The sequence below is a fragment of the Scatophagus argus genome, chromosome 14 (assembly GCF_020382885.2).
Source record: "Scatophagus argus isolate fScaArg1 chromosome 14, fScaArg1.pri, whole genome shotgun sequence".
Classification (NCBI taxonomy): Eukaryota; Metazoa; Chordata; class Actinopteri; family Scatophagidae; genus Scatophagus; species Scatophagus argus.
The window spans coordinates 16,475,831-16,499,363 of NC_058506.1; the positions used below are offsets into that span (position 1 = coordinate 16,475,831).

A 23,533-nucleotide genomic window follows, 5' to 3' on the forward strand; every position below is an offset into this window, starting at 1 on the left:
TTTTACTACTTCTTGAATTCAAACTCAGACTGCCTTACATTTAGCACTGAGTGACTTCGACGGATCTCCATTCCTACAAAAAGCAGCTGTGAGAGAAGAGTGATTTCCACTTTAGCACACAGACGTGTGTTTAACACTGGCTATTACCATCAGCCACAGCAGCCATTTGAATGATTTTACAGAGCACTCTGTGTCACCCATCTGATTTTTATGGTGATTGTATCCTGTCCATTAAATCAGTGAATGCACAGACACACACACACACACACACACACAGAAGCCATCATCCATTAAAAAAAAGCTCTGGATTGAGGTGTTTTCCACTGAAGAACACTAACAAGTCTCCATCCACTTCATCTCACCCTGTGAAGTTGCTAAAAGGAAAATGTGGTTTGCTCACTGATCTGTGCTTCAACTTTTACGGGCACCACCCTCCTATCCTAGCAGCTTCTCTTTTGCCTCAGCACGTTGAGGAGGGCTGAGGAAGTCTTTTCCTCCAGATTGCATGAGCTCATTAAAACTCTAGTCCACTATTCTAAGATGATTCATCAGGTAATTTTCAACAACTCATTCATCATAATTTGAAAGCCCACGTTTATTGAGCACCAGGAGTCGTACTTTTGAGATGCCTGATAAGTATGGCTTGTTAAGTTTCCATCTGAAAGGCGTCATCAATTCTTGATGAGCACTCCCACTCTGCAGCTCTGAGAGGAAGCCACCCTGGTTTGCTGTTGAGCAGAAAGGCAGAGAAGAGGGGATGTCTGTCCAAAGACGATGAATAACTGTCACGGTCTTGTAGTCCAGGTTTTAAAAATCATGGCTCTTTCATTCTTAGTATTGTCAATGCTCCTCCTTTTAAGTTACAGGTTTGCTCTTTTGATGTTAGGCAGATTAGAAGTAAAATTAATAAGATGGAAAATTAGCCCCTTGTGGGACTTATGAAAGCTGTGTAGTTTTTTTCCTCCATCTACTCCTTGACCTCCCACTTTTATATCCTCTGTTTACCTACTCTACCCTTTCTCCCATTTTAAATCTACTTTTCTTTTTTTGAAAGCTACTCTAGCTGAATCAATAGCTGTCTTTTAATAACTAATTTGAGGGAAACAAAACTAAATCCTCCCACGGTGAGAATGAATGAGACGGGACTAGAAGTAAAGAGAGGATCAGGATAAGAAAGGACAGCAAGGCACAGGAAAGAGGATTCAAGCCACAGAGCAGAGAGAGAGAGAGGGAGAGGGCAGAAGAGAGAGAAGTGCAGTGTACAGACTCATCAGACAAACAATGCCAGTGCTTGCTTTCTTGCTTGATTGCATGCTGTGTTGGACAAAAAAAATCAGTTGGAAGTTAATGCTTTTGGCAGCGTAAAGTCCCCCTGGGTGGGGGTGATTTCCTCTAGAGATGTGCTTGGGTCAGCGCTGTGCTTACTCTCTCTCTCTCTCTCTCTCTCTCTCTCTCTCTCTCTCTCTCAGTCTCTCTCACTGTGTTGAGTTGGCATAAGTTAGGACTGTCCTGAGGTAAGCGCTCAAGGTCAGACACATAGAGAGTAGCAGGCATATGAAGCACAATGAGCGAGCTACATGCAGAATACCAGGCTTGAAAATTTGGACTCTGTCCTCTTCATTCACTTCGTCCTCATTGTCTCTTACTTTCTTTTTTTTTTTTCTTTCTCCTCATCTCCTACTTTTCTCTTCCACCACCTGCTTCATTTCATTTTCTCTCCTATTGCTGTCACTGCACTTGCTACTGGGCATAACCTCAGGTGTCTGTAAACTGTGCATAGCAAACTGTGCACAGCCAAGCAACAATGCACATAGAAGAGAGGAGAGAAAAAAACCCGCACCACACATATCAACTTGAAAATTATTTTCCCTACATGATGTCCATTAAGTATAATCTGAAATACATTATGCAGACAAAAGTATCGGGCCACCTGACCATTACACCAACAGGGACTTTAACGACAACGCATTCTAAATATATAGACAGCTTGGCAGCTATAACATTCTGTGGGAATTTCCGCCCATTCATGCAGTAGAGCATTTGTGAGGTCAGGCACTGATGTTGAACCAAAAGGCCTGGCTCACAATCTCTGTTCCAGTTCATCCCAAAGGTGTTGGATGGGGTTGAGGTCATGGCTCTGTGTGGGCCAGTCAAGTTCTTCCACACCAAACTCATCCAACCATGTCTTTATGAACTTTGCTTTGTGCACTGGAGTCATGCTGGAATAGAAAAGGTTCTTCCCCAAACTGTTACCACAAAGTTGGAAGCATAGCATTGTCCAAAATGTCTTGGCTTGCTGAAGCATTAACATTTCCATTCACTGGAAGTCATGGGCCAAGCCCAACCCCTGAAAAACAGTCCCATCTCAATACTTTTCTCTATATAATGTACCTCTGGCACACCTTGTGGTGTGGTCGCTGTATTGATGTGCCAGCACTACAAGAGCAGCCTGATGTGCCTGCGTTGCACTAAGTCCCACTGTGTAAGGGGAACCCTTATTGGTACGGCACTGTTTGACTCTAAGGCCAGAGACACATTCACATCATATCAGGGACGCTGCTGTGTTCAGCTTTCCCTGTGGATTCTGCAGTTGATTTGCTTGTTGATGCAGCTAATGTCTCTGAGAAGGAACCTTTTGAAACTACCTGCTTGCTGTTTGGAGCATTTGGTGTGATAGATGCGTTGATCACAGGCTGTGTAATATTCTGTGTGTGAGCAGCACATTTCTATTGGTGCGTCAAGCAGAAGGGAAAATGTAGTGCTCAGGAAAAAATGGCCTTCGTTAACAGTGAAATACATGACATTCACTGCCCCTGCCACAGTTCGTAGTAGGGTACCTGCATCTCAGACCAGAACAAATGCATGCGTCATTTACTCATTAAACTTGGGAAAAAAGGGAAAAAACAGTGCTGTTCAAATAAGAATAAAGATTATTTCACTGCACAGCCCATTGTTTTCTTTCTTCACATGGTTTATACCACAATAGGAAGGAGAGGGACTCACATGCACTAACTTGCTTATAGCTTATAAGGCTCTAAGTGGCTGAAGTAGAGTCAAGCTTTACAACATTAAGAGAGATGCTGTTCTGTTCCTCTACATATCACAGTTTTTAATTTTGCTGCTTAAATATCCCACAATATTTGCTCCAGTGACATTACTGCACACATGACGTTCAAGATGACTGAAAACTTCTAATCATTATAGAAAGCTCAGACAGCTTCACATGATTTTGAAGGCAATATAATGTACAGGAACCAGTAGAGCACAGTGAAATGTTCTTGCAGGTGCAGGTCTGTAAACTGAAGAAAATAAATACAGGTGGGTTTGCAGGTAGATGATTTAATGGTTATGTACTGATTAAGATCACCACAAGCTATCAAACTTTCCTCAAACTTAGGGTCAGCATTTACCTATTTATGTGGCTATTACTGAAATGAATAGGTGAATGTGAGCTGAGAACAGGAGGAGTGATTGTCCACTGTCCCTGCATCAGGTCCTCATTCACTGGACTGTATTTGTGCATGTGGAGCAAAAGTGCCTTCCTTTCAGGAAGAAAAAAAGTCTTCAAAGCATTTGGTTCAGCCTTAATTTAATCTTAAGGTTGTTGATTTATTTTTATATACCAGAAATTTTTGATAACATCAAAACAAAAGTTGGCAAGGATTAAGTAATTTACATAACCAGATATCTTCAATATCTTTTCTATGTTTACTTCAGCTGCTCGACCACGGAGTAATAATGTCCACTTCTCCCTTTATTCCCTGTAGAATGCTTCATTTCATGTCTAAGCTCTCAAATACTGCTATGACATAACATGCTACTGTAAAAAAAAAAGGTAATTGCGTAACTGTCAAAGGAAAAGAAAAAGTGCATTAACAAAAGTCTGAAGCATTGTGGAGTCAAAGCTTCTCTTGCTTCAGGGAGTCCCTCTTTTGTTCAGTTATTATGTAATCTTAGTGAGGCATTTCATTTCTGTGCAGAGCAAGACATCACTCCGTGGTAAGCTCCATTCATGTGCAATTTTTCCCTCAAAAAAAAAACTACACAGAAATGAAATAATGTCTCACAAAGGCAATGGTTTTCTCAAAAAACGAAATATAATTCCTCCAAGCATCCTGATATAAAAGGTCTAGTAAGCCTAACATGTTGCATTGTACAGGCACCGGAGTCTGCTGAGGGGATACATTATGAATGAACAGCATGAGATAAAATAAGTTTAATACCAGACACTAGTACTACAACTTAGCAGTTAAATCTGCTGTCTCCTGGTGTAGCTGCAAAATGTGCACCTCACATTGTTGTTTAACACTGCAGGTGCTGCCGAGCATTGGAAAGCAGCATGTTGGCAGGACAAGTATTTGGCCTTAAGTCAAGGTGATCTGGTGAAATGGAAGAATAGAAAAGAATCATGGAATCAGTGGTGGCGAGAATAAGAAAGCACCCTGATCAAGTACTGCTGCACAGCAATGATGCAAACAAAAACATAAGAGATGATAACTGTTTATCTTGCTCTAGTTTTGCTGTATATTTTACATGTCAGCCCATTTACTCCCGTGTGCTTTTTGTAAGGGATGTGTGTTTGTGTGTGTGCATATTTCTGCACGAGACCGAAACCCCGCTGTGTGCTCAGGGAGCATTATACACCGACTGCAGAGAGCTGTCAGTCAAAGGAGGTGTTGGGAGGTGCAGCGCAAGGAAGGTCGGGGGGCTGTCGGCATCGATCCAACACGTCACAGTCTGAGTGGCTGGCCGGCTCGGTCCGTTTCAGCGAGGGGTTTTAGGTCAGATGTGTGGAAATGTGTGTGTGAGCATGTGGTATGCATGTCCAATCACTGCTAATTGCAAAAAACAACAAAGTCTTAATGGGCCATTTTATTACTAAGATTCACTGATTGATTTTCTGCTTTGGGTATTCAATAATTCTGTTTTAATTACCAAAAATCACGGTTTAGCTCATTCACTTTATAAAAGGTGTTAAAGTTAAGGAGGATGGGTTACTGAGTTCTTAAGAACTTCAGTTTTGTTACATTTAATGGCTGTGTGCATGGGATGATATTCTCCTTTCAGAAAGGTCATATGTTCAGGAACAGTGCCAACATTTCAGTCACTCTTAAAGAAGAGAAACAATTCTTTATGGGCACGCAATGTGGTGTCACGACAAATTCAGGGTTATGTTGCTGAATATTGCAGTGCGATTGATTTAGGAGCCACAATCTATTAAAACAGGAATATTATCATGTGCGTAAAATGTTTCCCTTTTGAAAGAAATAAAAACTTGTTGTAATTTGTAAACTGCAGCAGGTTTTGTATTATTTGAACATGTGGCTTTATATGTCACAAATGTTACCTTTGAAAGAGGGAAAGTGTTTTTGTTAGGACAAGTTACCATTAGCTTCTGAACCCCTGTGGTTTCTGGATACTTCCATTACTGAAGTGGCCTGGGGTGTCAGTGCCTCTAAAAGCTCCATGCAGGATGCTCTCCCATCAGACCGACTGCCTGGAGGCTGCCGAGAGGTCACATTGAAATGCATGTGTGGCAGAGCAGATACAGACACTGAATGAAAGAAAGACAGAATTACACACACACAATGAGAGAGTGAGACAGACAAAGGAGGAAAAAGAGGGACAACTCAAGGACAAGAGAGAACAAGTAAGCAAGAGGAAAAAAGCACATACCAGCTGGCATGCTGGCGAACGGTTCAACATAATGTACAGGTGTTAATCTGCAGCGTGACTGCTGTTCTCTGCTCTAAACCCCAAACGCTGGTCGAGCCACCAAGCAAAAGCGAGCTGCTAATGGAAGTTTGGGAACTTCTTCTGTCCGTGCTGTCATCGTTTTAAAGCTGCAGCAGCTGAATTTACAAATGAGTGAAAGAAATACTCACTGGTTGGCTGATTATTTTCCGCTTTGTACGTGTTCATCCGTTTCCATTTCCTTCTTTCTATCATCTTTATTCTTTTCATGTTATTATGTGGTTTATACTACTTCACCCATTTAGCACCATCTGTCAGATGCAGGTGAAACACACACCTGAAAAATGTGACTGAAACAGTTTGTGCTGTCACACTGTTAGGATAATTTTAATGTGTATCGATACTATTAATGTAAAGCACAGCCCATGAAGTCCATGTCCATATTACAGTTGTGGAAAATTAGTATGCTACCATATGTTTTTATTATGGGTGTTAACTGTTTATGCTAATAGATACTACAACAACTGAGTGAGTAATACAGACAAGTGTAAATTTGCTTATTTGAACCCAGCAGCTCAACTGTGACGCTGCTTTTTTTTCTCTTTTTTTTAACATCAAAACTGCAAAATGTTGTTTTGAGTTAAATTTTCAAAATAAAACTTTCTACACCAACGCACAGGTTCATTACGGCTTCATGCGTGTTGTCAAATTAATGGTAACTTGAGTAACTTTTAGGACCCAGAGCCTGTCTGTGACCAACAACTTAATCAGTACCATTTCTAATTTACTTTGACAGCAGTGGCAGCAGGCCAGAGGAGACTTTATTCATATTCACACACCTTCTGAATGGAGAGAGAGAGAGAGAGCATACTTGTTATGCCATAGTAGACCAATTTACACTCTAAGTAGAGTGGAGATTTTGCTGAAATGGCATCAAACAGGAGGTTCAATTAGCACAAAGTCACTCAGCCCCAGAGGGATGAAGTTGATTTGCAGCTTTAATACCGTCCATACAGTTTGTGTAGAACAACAAATTATCAATAAGTGTAACAATGTGAACTTGTGCACATGGTGAAGGGCTGAAACAGGAACAAAAAATTCTTAGATGTCGACTCGTGTGTGTATGCATCTGCAGGTTGCAAATTTCATGTACCCTACCTGTGTGTGTGCGTGTGTGTGTGTGTGTGTGTGTGTGTAATGCCAGGCTGTCGACCATCTTTATGGCAGCTATGTTCCTGAGCAACCATGTGAGAGATTGCGGTGAGTCAGTCCGTCTTGTTTGCTCATGAGACAGAACAACTTCCAAGTTCCCTGAACGACGATGGCTGAGGCCCTTTCGGTTTTTATCGCCTTGGCTTTCTGACAGAAAGACTTGTGGGACAGAAAACATGGAAACCTAAACCAAGCATGAGAGCTGGTTTTCTACTCGATTAAAGTGGTTTCACGGAGGACTCGCGTGCTATCGATCGACGTGATGGACTCGATGGACTTGCTGTCCTGCCATAACCCCAACCTAAACATTCGTCAATTACTCATATTTTTTCAGTGACAGCTGGGTTTTCCAAAGTGAAATTCCTGCAGTGCTCAGAAAGCGACCAACAGTACTCTTGATTATCACCTCAAAAGAAAATTTTGAGTTAGGCAGACAGATGAGAGTTTTCAACAAATTAAATAAAATCTGAGTCCTTTAATACTGGGTATCTGCCAGTACTGGTCAAATTTTTTTCTGCTTTATTTTAGCCCACACTGATCCATTAAAATAATCCCAGATCGGCCCCGATACCGATCCCTAGAGTCAGCTCAGGACATCTCTAGCAAAGATTAAATAGAATAATTACATAATTAAATAGCAAATAGTTCATACAAATAAAAATGACTGAATCAAATGTGATACAGTTGATAATTAAAATATAGGAAAAGTCACTGAAGTATTATGGCAACAGAATAAATAACTAAAATGCTGTTTTCCTCGAAGAACCCAATGTTTGTCTGACAAGAGAAAGAGCAATTAAAGTCCCACTTAGGTCTCCTAAATGCTTCTGACAGAAGCATTTTGGACATTTAACCACATTTACTACCTCTGCTGGATGCATTAACACTGTGTGTGTGTGCGTGTGTGTGAAGCTCCATTGCACCAATTAGGGAGGGAAAATTGAGAGAAACAGGCTTGAAAAAAGAGGTAGAAAGAGAGAGGAAGAGAGACAAATAGACTTAATCAAATGATTAACAGATAGAGTAAAATGGAGTCTGTCCAGAAAACACAAGCTGCTGTCCAACTCACACTTACCACACAGCTCACACCGAAAAGCTTGCCTCTTTTCTTCTTTAACAGTTTCAGCTTTGCTTTGGCCGTCATCTGATTTCCTTGCATGAATATATTCACATACTTGTGCACATTTTTGTATGCTGGATCTCACCCCGTTGCTATTAATAAATGAATTTCCTGTTTGCATGATTTTTCTCAATTCAGTATTTTCATAATATTTTCTCCTGATGACAACACTAACACCCCCGATGCAGGGGTTCTGTGGATAATTACGGAGGAAAGTTTTGACCATGCATGAACTCGATCAGAGTCGTGCTGGTCCCAAAGACTACAAATCCTGTATCAAAGTGAAACACTGCTTTGATATTTAACAAAATGTGGCATTAATGTGAGGCCTGTTTGATCTGTGCTTCCCCCCTCTGTGCTAAACTCCAGTGTCATATCATTTTCCAACACACTCTCTCATTTCCATGCACACACACACACATGCACATACAGATCCACTCTGTCACCTCAGTTATCTCTCCCTCATATCTAATGGCAGCAGCTGCAACTTTGATTTTTCAGATGAAAGTCTTTGTAGACTCTCCACTGTAGTTCCCTCTTTTCACAGTATGCAGCTTTTAGGTTTTTGTTTTTTTTAAGACTCTAGTTGTCATTTTAGTATAGCACCAACAGGGCTGAACATCTAAAATTTGGAGGAGATGTGTGTCATTTTGACCAAATAAAGAACTTGTTGATGTAAGTGTAACAGACAACTTTTCCTCATCCATCCCATATTGGCTGATTTATCTTTATTACTGTGCTTTATTTAGAATAAATAATAATAAAAACTGTACCAGCAATGTACAGCATAGCTGTAGCAATAACTTATTTGGCCTCTCATACTCATGGTTCTATACATGGCACAATACCAGAGTACTCCAGGTTATATAAAATATTCGAATTTAACTCACCCTTATCTGTAAATATACTCAGAACGCCCTTCAGGTTTTTCCCAGAGCAAAAAACAAAAATAAAATAAAAAAAAGAAGCATCATCCCATTAACGAGCCCCCTTTTCGTGACAAACACACATACACATACACACACAAACTTAAACAAAACCTGGGAGAAACTCTCTGTCCTCAGGCGTGGCTAAGTCATTCCTGCTTGTCCGGGTGATTGATAGCAGTGCAGCTGGTCCCATCCATCCAGCTGTACTGCTACAGTGTACAAAATGACTTGCCTCTTTGCGTTTCATTTTTCCCTAAAACTGATATTCATTTGTAAATAACTGTTTGTTGATGTGCTCTGTGTGTGTGAGAGAGAGAGAGAGCCTGTGTATCTTTGTGCACTTTGAGGAATGTGCGTACATCTTCAGGACGGGCATCTAACAGATAGTCTTTCCACACTCTGAGGCTACTGGCAATCGGATGTCAAGTGGTCTCAGCATTATCTGAGCCTTAGCAGACAGTTTTGAGTCAGCTCAATCAATCCCCATACATCCAGCACAGAAAAGCACCACCTCCAGTTTATTGGAGAAGGCCCCTGAGGAAGGGAGTTCACCAGCGTGGCAAAAAACTACCCTTGGTTCTGAGGACCGAGTTCCAGCCAAGACAATGGTCCTTACAGATGTTCCCTATCTGCCAGCAGGAATCCCTGTGGTCTCAAAAAATACCTTAGTCAGTGAGTGTTGAGTGAAACTGTAGCCTATTTATTTATTTCAGATCAGGATCATGATGAAGGACTTGAGGGGGCCGGCAGTGCAGCTCTCTAGTGTTATGGAAGATCTGAATTTGCAGACGCAGGACGTTGTGTTTCACACAGAGCGACGCTTTGGGCGAGCAAGTAAATGTCGGCTGTTGCAATGTTCTTGCATAAATTAGTTTCTTGTTGGAGAGAAACTAATTAGCCCATCGTTTTTTTTGGGGGGGGGGGTAAAAGTGTTGTCCCAATGGGACGCTCAGCATGCAAAATCGATGATACAGTGATGTAGCGGATCGCATGCTGATAAAGGTTTGCTGCGCATGACAGCGCTTGATGGATGGATGAATAGATGGATGACCACAAGTAGTTTTATTGCTCAGACCATCATCACACCCTTGCAGAGGACTGAGGCATATGCAAGCAAATACTATGTGCAGTGGGCGCTAAAAGCAATATGAAAGAAGACCAAAAAACCTTGTTAATTAATCCATTTATAAAGTAAAGTGATATTTTCTGCCACTTTCCCCATTGGAGACATCTTTGCAGACTGTTCACTTCTCTCTGCCAAATCTTTAGACTGTACATTGACATCAAGAATATTTAATAGGTGTAATGGTGCACTTTAATGTTAACCTGTTCACCCTAAAGAGAGAAAAAAAACGAGGGCCTGAGCAGACCGCTGAGTGGATACAGATATAGAGCCATAATTAAAGACTTGCTGCAAGTGTTCATGGGATAGGAGACATACAAATGCTCATAACGCTGTGCACATCACTACTTGTAAGCCAGGATAATCTGTTTGTTGGTCACTAATGTAATCACAGTAGTAAATGATGTTTTCTCTTTGTTGACTATCCTCATTTGCTTTCATCTGTAGAAACCAGAAAGCAACAAAAATAGAAAGCAACTATGATCACAATGATGGTGTTCAGAACATCTGAGTAGATACAGATGTTTATTTAAGACTTTATTTAAGATTTATTTAAGCTATATAAGACTCTTGGGCAAACAGCATGGAATATTTTGGTTCTAACTATACAGTTTTGCTCTGCGGTGCTCAGGAAAAATGATTATTAATCAGAATGTCAGGTATATTACCGCTAATAAAATAAAAATAAAAAATCCTCGGCAGACCTGAACACTGAAATAAAAATTTTCACTGTAAGCATTAAAAACAGAGACGGGAAATAAAGAAGATGTTAAAAAGAGGTTTACTAGTCTACATCCTGTCAAACACTGTGATATGTCTCACCTGTCTCCTGACTCTCAGACTCACTTGTGTATAAGAGATTGAAAGATGTACTTGAAAACAGAATAATGAGCACTGCCTCAGGCATGAAACAGCCAATACGTAGGTGCTCTCCCTGCAAAGTTAAAGAGTGTGACGCATGTTTTCCTTCCGCTTGATTTGTGTCCTTCAGAGTAGTGTAGCATCTGCCCTCAGTGACCCTGGGAGGCTCCTGAGGTTATGTTGTTCGAAGATCAAAAGGTTGAAACACGAATGGGTTTGTTATTGTTAAACCTCTTTCACACTGCCTTTCAAAGGTTGATTTGCCTCGGGAGCATGAAGCTGATTTGAATTCAGTTTGTACTTGACATCCTCTTTATTGCTGATGGGTAAAAGAACAGGAAAAAGCTCAGTTAGACAAGACACGTTCCTAAAGCATGGGTTTTCCCCCGATCTAAAAATAATATGGTCTCTTTTGGGAAATCTTCTTGCAAAATGTTTTATGACAAATATATATAATAAATGACTCAGCACGGCTGTCTTGTCTCTTTCTGCTTTCTCCCCTCATCCTCTAACCATTTTACTAATTTCATCTCTTATTTCCCTCCCCCTTCTCCTCTCCTGCAACTCCATATTTACCTTCCAACCAAACCTCCTTCTCCATCGACTCTCTATTGTCTTTACTACTTTCTCTGTCACCACTGTCATTTTCACTTCCGTTTCTCCTGACTGCCTTCCCCTGCAGGTATTCTTTCCAGGATGAGGAGGACATGTTTATGGTGGTGGACTTGCTCTTGGGAGGAGACTTGCGCTATCACCTCCAGCAGAACGTCCACTTCTCGGAAAGCACTGTCAAACTCTACATCTGTGAATTAGCCCTGGCCCTGGGATACCTACGCAGCAAGCGCATCATACACAGGTGAGATGCTTTTTTCTGAACCTCATTCCTCTGAACACTTTTTTGGTAGTATGTTATATTGAGGTTTACATAAGAATTTCCATTAATAATGGAGATAAAGGTTTGCTCCTACTATCTAAAAAACAAGCCCCATTATTTCTGCTCCTGATACAATACATGTCTCCCCTCTCCCTTGTTTTTATCCACCAAGTTTGAGCATAAAGCACCCCAGTGTTCTTTTCTCCTTGGCTGTCCACTTCCATATTATTTTCTAATATGACTGCTCCACCGCTGCACAGAAAGGTCAAGTTGTCTTGACATAAGGGTCACACCTGACACAACAGTTTACCCTGAGCTGCAGACTATAACCATCATGAAACGGACCGGTTCTGTATACACTGCAGTGTTGATGCCTCATTTAATTTGTAAAATGCAGGTAAAGTGCTTTTTAGGCAGGAATAGCTGCAGCTATGGCAGCACCACAGACTCTCCTGGTCAGGAAGGACATGGCTACAGCTCAATATTATTATTTTAAGTTGTTGAAGTGACTCAAAGAGCTCGGGATATCCTGTTAGAGCCAAATGATGCTGCCAAAAGCCATTTAATACACTGAGTCATAGTTAAAAACTGGCCTCCTTTAGGCACTAACCTATTGAGATTTCCTTTCTGGAAACACAACAAATCTAACTCATTCATGAAGACAGTGCAGATACAATAAGAACTTATCTTACACTAAATATTTTATATTTGCTTTGCCAAATTACCAGGAACATTTACCTTTACAAATTTCCCATGTCAATGAAAATTAGAATCTGTGTTGAGTTGTGAGCTTGTTTGTGTTTGAAGATAAGTTATATGAACATCATTTGAAGGAGGAGTTTATAGGCACAGAAACAATACAGAAACACAGACTACGGCAAGCTACAAAAGCATGACCTAATGTCTACTTTTAGCCTTTTAACGAATCATACATGCATATGTTGCTGTAAGTGTCTACATTTTTAGCACAGACGACCTGAGTAGTGCTTTGATTCAGTCTTTTAGGCACAGTAATGTCCATATTCCATCCACTGCTTGAACTTCCTCCTCCACTGTGGTGACCGAGGTAAACACAGAAAGAGAGGCCGTCTCGGATCATGACTAATAGGAAACATCAGTGCAACAGAGAACACTCATTTATCAACACCCACACATAACAAATTACTCCGTTTAAGGTGAAACAGACTACTTGCTCTTGTCCATGCTCTTAAACCTCCACAGGAAGGAGAGAGAGAGAAATAAATTGGATGGATTATTAATTTCTTTATTCATTCAGTCCATTGAGGGATATGAATATTTAAATCATGCTTTCTATTTCAGTGCTGGAGAGGACAGACGTGCCACTTGATGTGCAGGTGTTGGGGCGTTTGTTTAGATGGAATCAACATCTTTTCAATCTGCATTCATTAGCTTCAAATAGGGAGAGGAGCTGAAAGTAACTCTCAGCTCATCTCTATGGAAATTGAATATATAATTTCCTCCCTCAGTTGTGGACGTGATGACTTCAGTGCAGCGAGTGACTGAACTCGAAGCCATCAGAATGTGCTTGCATGTGTGCACCTGCTTAAATGCAGGATGCACACATTCTCCTTCCATTGGTCTTTAATGATAATGAGGGCAGTAATGATGATAATCACATTAATCGCTTGCAACATGACGATAAGGTAATTATGTTAATTTGAAGCTTGATCGCAACTATGACAGAACATACTTGACAGTAGTTTGGCTTAATGCGATGGCTAGAAGTCCACAGTAGTTAAACTAAGTTTTATTTATTCAATAGGTCTCACTGAGACAAAGATCTCATTTGAAAGAGAGACCCGAGAATAAATTATGTACTGCGCACCCTGTCGGATATTTTTGTGACCTATTTTGTGATTTGACTGAAAACCACTGGCAACAACAGAAGTCTATGGATTCCACTTGAGTTCAAAGCAGAAGCACAGTAAATTTGTATTTGATTAAAGAATTTAACTTCTTTTATTTGCTTAGAATTTTTTTAAAAAAAAGTCAACATATATTTACGGTAGTGTGTCAAAATTAAATATGGCGAACTGAATGGGAAAAAAAACTGAAACTGAAAAATACTAAGTAGAGTTTCAGCAAAACATGACGTAACCCTCTGTGAAAGAGGAGTCTCAGTGAGCATTGAAACTGAGTGCGATTTCACAGATTCCCACTAAGTGACGTAAACTTGGGGAGGTGGGCTGCCCACCGCTGCACTGATTGGAGGACCATTTTAGAGCCATAAAATGCTGATTTTTGTCAATTTTAAAAGAAATGTCTATATTTACATGAGCATTAATTGAGTGTTTCATCAAAGTCTGGTCATATAATTTAGCTAGCAACTCAAAAAACATTTTTAAGTGTGAAGTACCTCTTTAAATATCCTAGTTTTGCATCATTATCAGTATTTCATGACATACCTAAATCAGGGTAAAGAGGAAGGGAGTCCATCTGTAGCCATACTGTTGGCCATAACAACATGACAACAGCAGTAACACCACAAGAGACAAGTTTGTTTCAATAATGAGCTCTTGCACTGTATGGCAGATATGAACAACCACAAGGGAGTAGGAAAGAACAGCAATGAGCCTGGATGGAAAATCTACGAGAGGGCAGCGTCATCGTGGGGAGCCTCTGAGCATCAAGTATGATGCAAGATGGAGGTTAATTTCATTGCTCAGTGTTAGTAAGTAAAAATAGACTTTACTAGAAACCTAAAAATTGGAAAAAATACGGTTGATAATTCTTCAAAATATTTATATATTGAAACAAAATAAAAATCGCAACAATCTGCGCAACATCAGCCGTCAGATGATTGAATAATCAAGTCATATTACTGAAACTAAAAAACTGTGTGCACAGCTGCTTCAAGCACAGTTGGCCAAATCTGAAGCTGGGAGTTGGTCTGTAAACTGCGATGGATGTTTACAACCAACAGAACAGAATATGTAACGTTTGCCTTTTCTTTCTCTCTCAAAAAGGCGAACTTGGGGGTCAGTTCGAAATTCTCAGAGATTTATTTTTTAGACATGTTGCACTGTTCCCAGATCTTCACGATAAACGGTGCGTACAGTGTTATTATTAACAATGACAATGATGGTGAAAGCTGTGAAAATAAGGCCCAGGTTGCTATTAACCCAGATTTAATGTGTTCCTTCTATCAGTTTGAAGTCATGCATTCTATTCCTCCACGTGTTGATGTGTCATACTACAGTCTTTTCTAGTCTTTTGTGGTGGGCAAACATATTTTTGCGAACGTCGTGCGCATTTTCAGACATCATGCTCGGAATATGATCAACCTCAAGGGTGTCACATATCCGGTTCAACCTAATACAGAGTCGGTTCATCAGTGTTTTTAACCCTAAACTCTCTGAGGGGTGTGAATTATTAACAACAGAATGAGTCTCAGTCAGATTACACCTTCAGAGACTTCAGAGTCTCTCCAAACAAGTGGAAAGATAAATGACAGTGTGTGACAGGGGAGGGCTTGTATGTGTGTGTGCACCTCACTTCAGCCTCTTTGATAGCAACAACAATAATCTCCGGCTGAATCCTCAGGTGCGTTTGTTTGCCTCCTGGAATCCTCATAATGGAAAGACTTGCATGATGATGGGGCCAGCAGACGCACTTAATGAGTCAATACGCCTCACTGATTCGTTTCGCAAACATATGCTGCCCATTAAAGTGGTTAAGGGACTAAATGTTTGCCTCTCATCAAACTGACATAGATGGATAGAGATCCTGCACAGAGCTCAGTTTGCAGTCAAAATGGCCAGTGTACAAGACACACGTTGATGCAGTATACTCGTCTGACGTACCAATGTGTTGGAAGTTCAAACAGCCTTTAAAACAGATTCTTAATATTTAAACGTGTTGAAAATGGACTGGGAACAAAGCCAAACTACTTCTTCAAGTAAATGTTATTACACTTGGTTGCTACAGCACCATGTGATCTTTTATTTTTTTTTTCCAGAGAGCACAGTAGCTTCGTCTGAGCCGCGCATTAGCTGTTTGCATCTGCTCAATGTGAAATTTTAAAACTGAACATGCATTCTTTTTTTGTGTGTGTGTGGTCATGTGGCTGATTTTCTATAGTAATTGATCAGAAAAAAAACTATTGTCATTTTTGGAATAATGAGATAATTTAGCATTAGAATGCATGAGGTTCATAGCACTATATAAGATATGAGATGAGCTTTTGCCTTGTAAGAATGTTTTCTCTTGTGATTTGATATGTGGGTATTTGTATGATTGTCAATTAGTAAAGGAGTTTTAAGGTGTTACAATAGTATTTTTATGTGGTGTTCGTTTCCACATGGACTTTTCTGAGTGAGACAGTTGAGAGGAGGAGCTGACTGCAGTGTTCATTATGCCATGTATTAAATCTGTGATAATTGAATTAGTGCTGTGAAGAGCTGCAGATGCTTTAATCATCTATTGTGCTTCGTGTGAAGTCAGGACAGAAGGAAACAATAGACCTGCCTACAGTGGTCAGCACTAAAGCAGATATGTTGGTGTCCAGCACGCTACAACAAAAGTAATTCCCAACGTCAGAGGGAAAAGAAACTATCCACACTGGTGGGTGTTTAAATGGTCTAATAAAGCATGCATATAAAGAAGTAAGAAGAACAGTCTGATCCATTGGACAGTAATTGGTCTTTGGTCTGAAATTTTCACCTAAGATACAGCTGTGAAGAAGTCATCTGTGCACGCTGGCATGGTACTCCTGATCTCCGGTTATAAGAGGAAACAATCTTGTGTTTTCTCATGATAATTGGTTGACTATCTCAAGAAAACAAGTTTTGTTATCTCAAAGCAATAATTATCTCATGATCTCGAGCATTTAAAAAAATAATTGGGCCTATGGTCATTCTCAGCTTGTGCTGTATTGGAAGCTGTATTTTATTCCTCTCTGTTGTCCAAAAACATCAGTGAGCCACGTTAAATGTGCCAAATGTGAGCAGTCCCCAACAAAGACAGCATTTACTCCTGTTTGTAAACTATGCAAAATAAACAAAAACATTTTTTAAAAAAAAAACAAAACAAAAAAAACTACAGCACCCAGCTGCAGCTAGAGCAAATGGGCTCGGGGCTGAGTCCTACAGACAGGCTGGGGAAGTTGGAGCGTAATGACAGAGTAACACATTCTTGGTTTTGGATTTTGGAAACTGTCCACTATATTTATTCAAAGTCCTTTTTCTTAGCATACTGAGACCCAGCTGCTGAGACCCAGAAGTATTCTCTCCTGAAAGCTATGAGCTCTTTCCTCTTCCCTTCTCCCCCTCTCTCTCTCTGTCTCACTCACTCACACACACACACACACACACACACACACATTATGACTTTCCCTCATAATCACACTCAGTATTGCTCCCCATTTTGTCCCTCTTGTGCTATTTTCTCCTACAGTACCTACAGTAGTTTTATTTCTTTCCCAAGCTCTTCTCTCCCTCATCCTGCTTTCTTAGACTCGGTTGTGTGGGATCTGTCTCTTTCTCTGAGGGAGTGGCATAAAGCGTAGCTCTGCTTCAAATAATTTATTTGCTCCTTCATCCCCTTCTCCTCCAGAGGCCTTTTGCCAAGCTGCCAAAGGGGAATATGGTCTTAATTCACCTATCTGGTTAATTGAAGGTGAAAGAAAGGAAAGAGAGTGGGTCTTACCACGGAAAAAAAAAAAAGATAATATACAGTACTGCAGATTGCATGGAGGCAGGCTAAGTCATTACTCTTACTCTCCATCAGCTGGTCGAAATGGCGAGCGTTTGTCATGTCTTCAAGTGAAGTATTCTTTATTCATGGAGTGTGTTAATGTTTTATTTCCCAGCAGAAAAGGAAAAAGAAGAACCAGGAGGGAGGGAGGGAGAAATTACACCCTCATATTTCATAAATACAGATTAAGGTGCCAGCTGGTGCCAGCTCTTTGATTTCCACCACAAAATGGTGAATCGAGGCATTATCGTAGTGGAAAATCTCCCTCAGCTCAGCCCAGCTCACAGCAGCAGATTAGCCGATTGGAGGAGGTTTGCATGTACATGATAGAATGTTTACCATCCAGTCTGCTCCAAAAACATCACTAATTGCCGGTTTGTGTATCTAACTCACGTGTTTGCCTGAAGGAGAAAGAAAGAGAGACTTTGGCAGAAAGTGGTGTATTCAAGCAGTCCGAAAGGCAGACAGGGAGACGGAAAGAAGAAGCCAAAGGCAGGTAGAGAGAACCAACACTCCCTGAATATTTCTGACTCAGTAAATGTATTTATCACTCATAGTTGTGATGTGAGTTTTGGCCTTTTAGTGTCTGCTCAGCACTCTCCATCTCCCAAAAATCAGCTCCAAATTAGACTGGGGACTTGTCAGGCTCGACTTCCATCAAGCAGACACACTCGGTATGTGTTAATGAATAAGGAATGAACATCTCTCGGTTGCTGCTGTCACATGTACACATACACACACAATGTTTACTCATGTGCGTAAACACGGTGAGACACGCACATATACCTGTGCCGTCCTCACACTTGTCAGAGCTGCTCTTCTTTAACAGAAAGAAGAAAGAGTGAGTGAGAGATGCAGCGCTTTGCTGGGGTGGAGCTGTTAGCCTCTGTGGGTCTAGTTGGGCTTTCAATTCACGTTCAAAGGCAGCGGCTGCCTGACTCGCTCTTCTGTGGCTGGTGGGCGTGGGCACTGAGAGATTTTGACACCGTGTGCATCTGCCAGCATGTGCATATTACTGTGTATTACCGTATTCACGTGTCTATGTGTGTGTCACTTGTTTCGAGTGTGTGATGCAGCTGAGTTATGGGCTTTCTGGGCCTTCCAGAGCTCCTCCACTCTCCTTTGTGACAGAGAGAGAGAGAGAGAGAGAGAGAGAGAGAGAGAGAGAGGCACAATCTCAAACAGCTCTCTGCTTTTATTTTGGAGTGGTGAAGAGAGCTACTAAAGCAGCAGAGCCATGAAAGAGTCTCTGATTAAACTACTTGCAATCTAGGCCCAGAAAAGTAGTAACAACAATTTCACCAGAACAGCTACAGATTTTCTAAAATGGAATTAAAGTGGAAAAGCACTAAGTGGAAGATTTTTAAGTGGCTGAGAACTCAGTCACTCCATTTTTCATTTTGCCCAAAGCCACAGAAACGGAAATATGTCACACATAATATGACGAGAGCTGGTCTGTCTGTCCATCCATCCGCTCATCCGGGGTTGGGTCACCATGGCAGCAGGCTAATCAAGGAATTCCAAGCGTCCATCTCCCTCGCAACGTTTTCCTCCTGGGGGATCCCAAGGTGTCCCCAGGCCAGATGGGATATGTGGTCCCTCCAGCAAATTCTGGGTCTACCTTGGCGTCTCCTCCCAGCTGGGCATGCCCAGAAAACCCCCAAAGGGAGAAACCCAGGAGGCATCCCAAACAGATGCCTGAACCACCTGAGCTGGCTCCTCTGGCCTCCTCACCCTGTCTTTAAGGTTGAGCCCTATGGAGGGTGGTATCCACCACTTATACTCGTGATCTCAATCTTTCGGTCACTACCGAAAGCTCATGGTCATAGCTGAGGATTGGAACCCATTGGTAAATCAAGAGCTTGGACTTATAATAATATAATAATGATAATCATTTTTTTGTTCAAGTCCTTTACAAACAAGCACCAAAACTTTAATGGCTTTCAAATGTAAATATATGCTGCTGTTGGTCAGACTAAAAAGTCATTTGAACAAACGTATTCTTTTTTCTTCAACAATTATTCAATTAAATCTGTCATTGAATACCTGGTAACATTTGTAATGTTGCTAGATATCAACAACAATATCAACAAATTTCAGACAATACCCTCCACTAAACCGAGCCAGGATAACAAAAGATATGAGTGTGCGCGACTGACAACAAATGGACTGACTTGTAGACAGACAGAATGTGCTGGTCATCAAATATGATGGTCACTCTTCTCAAACCATCTCCTTTTATTTCCCCCAAATGAGACTTTACTGCTTCTCAGTTCTAATGGAAGGGAATAGTGTCTATGTGTGTGGATGTACACTTTCGTAAACTCTTTCAATGATTTGAACCTGTGGCTGTGTATAACCTGTGTGTGTGTGTGTTTTTGTGTACAAGCCTCCGTTCTCAGGTGTGTTGGCCGTCTCCAGTATCAGCGCAGTATCGTATGACCAGGTACGAGGATCAGTTACTCCTCTGCCTCTGATAGCAGGCTGTAATGAGGCCATTAGATCCTGCTAATAGCTTGTAGGGTCAGTCAACCGGGAGAAAAGCCGAGCGGATCAGCTTTCGCCAAGCTCTCCTGGCCTTTCGTCTCACTCTCGACTCTCACAGAGGAGCCCGAAATTTTTACGTTTCATTCTTCCCTTTTTCTGTCACTCGCTCCCCTCAGCCTAAGCATAGCAGTTTGGCCCTTTCACTCTCACCTTCTCTCTCTCAGAGATCCATATATTCCCTCTCCCTGAGTCCGAGCCATCTCATTGACTTTATTTTATCCACACAGAAAACAAACGTGCACCTAAAAGAGACACAATTTCACGTGCTGATGAATGACTAGCGATATGGCGTATGTACTACAATTGGGTGTCATCAGCACAGTGTAGGAACAACACACTCCGTCCAAATCCAGGTGCCCACACAGCCATGTACTCCTTCAAGTTAATCTAAAAGTATTTCCCAACGTTTCTTCATGTGTTTCATCTTGTGCACCTTTCTGTCGTGTCATCTGTGTTAGCATCCCGTTCAAAAGCGACAGATGCTTGTAGATGGTTGAGGTGTCACCTGGCCAGGCAGCCTCGTCCTCCACAGCACTGCAGTGACTGGGGCTGCAACAGACCCATCTGTTTTTCAGCACTAATAGATGCTGCATAGCGGTTACCCAGGCTGATACACAGAGGTGACAACTCAAAGTGCTCTCTCAAGACCTCTCTTTTACCGTAGAAATGGACATTAAGTCAAACAAATCAACACACATTAAGTTACTACATAGTGTATGGGAAAAGTCAGAATACATCAGCGGAATTTCTCACTAATCTCTTAAAAACATCATTGAACAGGTTTGTAATGTTCATTTTTTTTGATCTGATCAAAACCAGAGTACAGGGTAAATACTAAAATTTCTCACACGGCCTCGGCAAATTAAATATCCTGTGAATATTAGCGCCGCTCTTTCCTCAGACAACATGATTACAGAGCCGTCTGACCTACTTTTCATTATGACTTTACTTTTGATAGAAAGACTTTAGTTGTTAATTGCTGGGTAATTCTTTCATGTCAGCTTCTGTGAAAGGAAAATAGAATTTAATCCATGGTTCATTAAACTGAATGCAACTGAGAAAACTGAGTATTGATTGTGGCTGGAAAAACAAGCTTCTTATATCTCTGAGATTTACAAAATACTGACAATTATAGTGCAAAATCGCTAGTTATACAGAGTTGAGCCCATTAAGTGTGCCTGAGCCTATTTTTTTATTTGTTCTGCTTAGTTTTAAATAAATTATTTTTGCATCTTGTAACATAAAGCTTATTTATCTATTTAAGTCACTGTACGATACAGACTCCAGTTGTTGCTAACTGCTCTGCAAACTGACCCAAACACTACAACACAGATACACTTTCATTTAGCTTTTTAGGTTTCCTTAGAAGACGTTACAGCAGCAATGACAGTCAGTCTAACACATGTAAACAAACATGCGAGAACTGCAAACAACAAGATGCAAGTTGCCCCAAAGGTGGCTTTAATAGGCAGCGCATTTCAGACTCTGACATGAGACAATCCGACAAACCAGCAAAATGACCCATGTTTATTTATATTGTTTTGCTCTAGTCCTCATCATCCAAATCACTACAACAGAGGTCACACATGCGAAGTCAGCACAAGCCATAAAGTCACATTTAACGGGAGTGCGTTAGTTGGAAAAAAACAAAAATTTTCCTTTGAGGGCCGTTTTTAAGGCAAAACAGGTCTCCACTTTCTCTCCAGCTTTCACTGTCAGAAGAACAGGTCACTCATGGCTACCATCATCATCACCTCTACCTCAGCAGCCTGGCTTTTACCACGTGCCACCCGCTAATGAGTCTTGCTGCTTTATTTCAGCTCTTGAGCCGGTTGTCTCAGTCCCTCTTTGTCCTGTGGCTTCACAATGCCATCGTGGCCTTTGGCTATAAAAAAGGCTTCCTTGTTCTCTTTACTGCTGTTTTTAGCAGCAACACATGCCCCTCCTCCCTCCCATAGTGCCAGCCTTTGAGGCAAAATGTCAGCTAATTAAGGGTTACATGATCGACCTTTCTCACCCCCACCTGGGCACACGCCATTCGAGCCTCCAAAGCACCCGTGAGCTGAGCTCCGTGCTACAGGTTGTGAGTGTGCCGCAGAAACACACACACACACACACACACACACACACACATGCACACGCAGGCACTCACAAAACACAGGTCAGTGTGGCCTTTGATATGCTAAACACTGCTGGGATCCTACAGGGCAGCAGACTCAATTAGAGGAGACACTTGGTATCTAATGCTGAGGATGCACAGTGAGTTGGCTGTCCGACGGTCATGAAGGTAATATGTGTGTGTTACATTGCTACAGTCTCCATACTGTTATGAGTGAACAAAACTCATCCATGTGCTAATATACTTTGATTCATTTAGCTGCTACTATTGCAGATTTAACTTAAAAGCTGTGTGATATATTATTTAGTTCCAATACACAAAGTCTTGTACAAAAGAAAGCCATCTAAAACGCAATGAAACCTCCCTCCTCTAATTGGTCAAATGTTTTAGTAGTCACTTCCTGAATTCATCCACTAGCCTGATTACAAATTAAGCAATACTGAACACACACACTTAAGAATGCTTACAACATCTTGACTTCACTGTCCCCACTAACGTACACATAGTATGTACTCAGTGTGTTAATACTGTAGTGTCCATGTCAGTTTCAGGGTGTTGTAATTCTCAAAGCGAAGGCTGAACGCATTTGATCATCAAGCACAAACGAAACATCTGAGAAGGGCACTGAATATTGAATATCGTCTCTCCAGTTCGAAGCATTTTTAGAGCTGTGGGGTTGCATTCCAGAGATGAGAGAACAGAGAGGAGCTGAGAACACACTGTACCCTCCCTCTCTTTTAGTCTGCAGCCACACATATGCAGCAAGAAAATGAAAAAAAACTTGTGTATTAGGAGAGAATGGTAATTATCAGAATCCGATGCTGTCCCTTCATATTTCTGTGTTACACTCCAACACAAGCATGAGCTGTTGCGTGTGAATATGAGTGTGTGTCGGTCTGTGTTTCTGTGTGCGAGTGGGCAGCGGTGAGGACCAAAAAATTAAAAGGCAAAAAGAAGTATCTAAGCACAACACGTTATTAGGAATAATTTGAAGGTAGAAAAGAAAGTGTCAAGGAAAGACAAAGATCAGTGAAAATGAGAAGAAAGAGTTGAATAATGCTGCTCTGAATTAAAGTAAATGTCCAGGAGGAACGTCACCGAACTGTTCTCTGAAGTGGCTGACTGTCACTAGGGACCTCGGCATTGTTACTGGTGACCTCACATCACTGTGTAACAAGACTGTGCTGCTTTGGACACATTCTGCTCTTTATTAATTTAATTTCTATGGTTACGGTAGGCTCAAAAATACAGCAATACATCAAATAATGGCTCATTTTACTGAGTAAAACAACTTCAAATTTGCAAAGTGTCTAAAATAGCAGCAGCAGGAAGATATAGC

General features: G+C 41.1%; 2 protein-coding genes across 7 annotated transcripts in view; one reads left to right on the plus strand and one right to left on the minus strand.

Annotated features, from left to right (window-relative positions):
- Positions 1-23,533, minus strand: part of zmp:0000001268 (CYTL1 domain-containing protein) — a 64,924-nt gene that overhangs the window by 13,922 nt on the left and 27,469 nt on the right. The window contains exons 3-4 of one of the 2 annotated variants that reach the window (XM_046410094.1): positions 5,387-5,554; positions 3,583-4,379 (exon numbers count right to left, since the gene is read on the minus strand). The exons of the other annotated variant lie outside the window; for it this stretch is intronic. Coding sequence (XP_046266050.1) covers positions 4,303-4,379; positions 5,387-5,554 — 245 coding nt within the window. The 3' untranslated portion in view covers positions 3,583-4,302. Of the gene's footprint in view, positions 1-3,582; positions 4,380-5,386; positions 5,555-23,533 lie in introns of those variants that run through there. 2 annotated transcript variants of the gene reach the window in all.
- The window catches only part of stk32a (serine/threonine kinase 32A), a 58,925-nt gene that overhangs the window by 9,032 nt on the left and 26,360 nt on the right, over positions 1-23,533 (plus strand). For all 5 annotated transcript variants that reach the window (XM_046410092.1, XM_046410088.1, XM_046410089.1 and 2 more), the window contains one exon: positions 11,622-11,795. In XM_046410092.1, the coding sequence (XP_046266048.1) occupies positions 11,622-11,795 (174 nt within the window). The remainder of the gene's footprint in view (positions 1-11,621; positions 11,796-23,533) is intronic.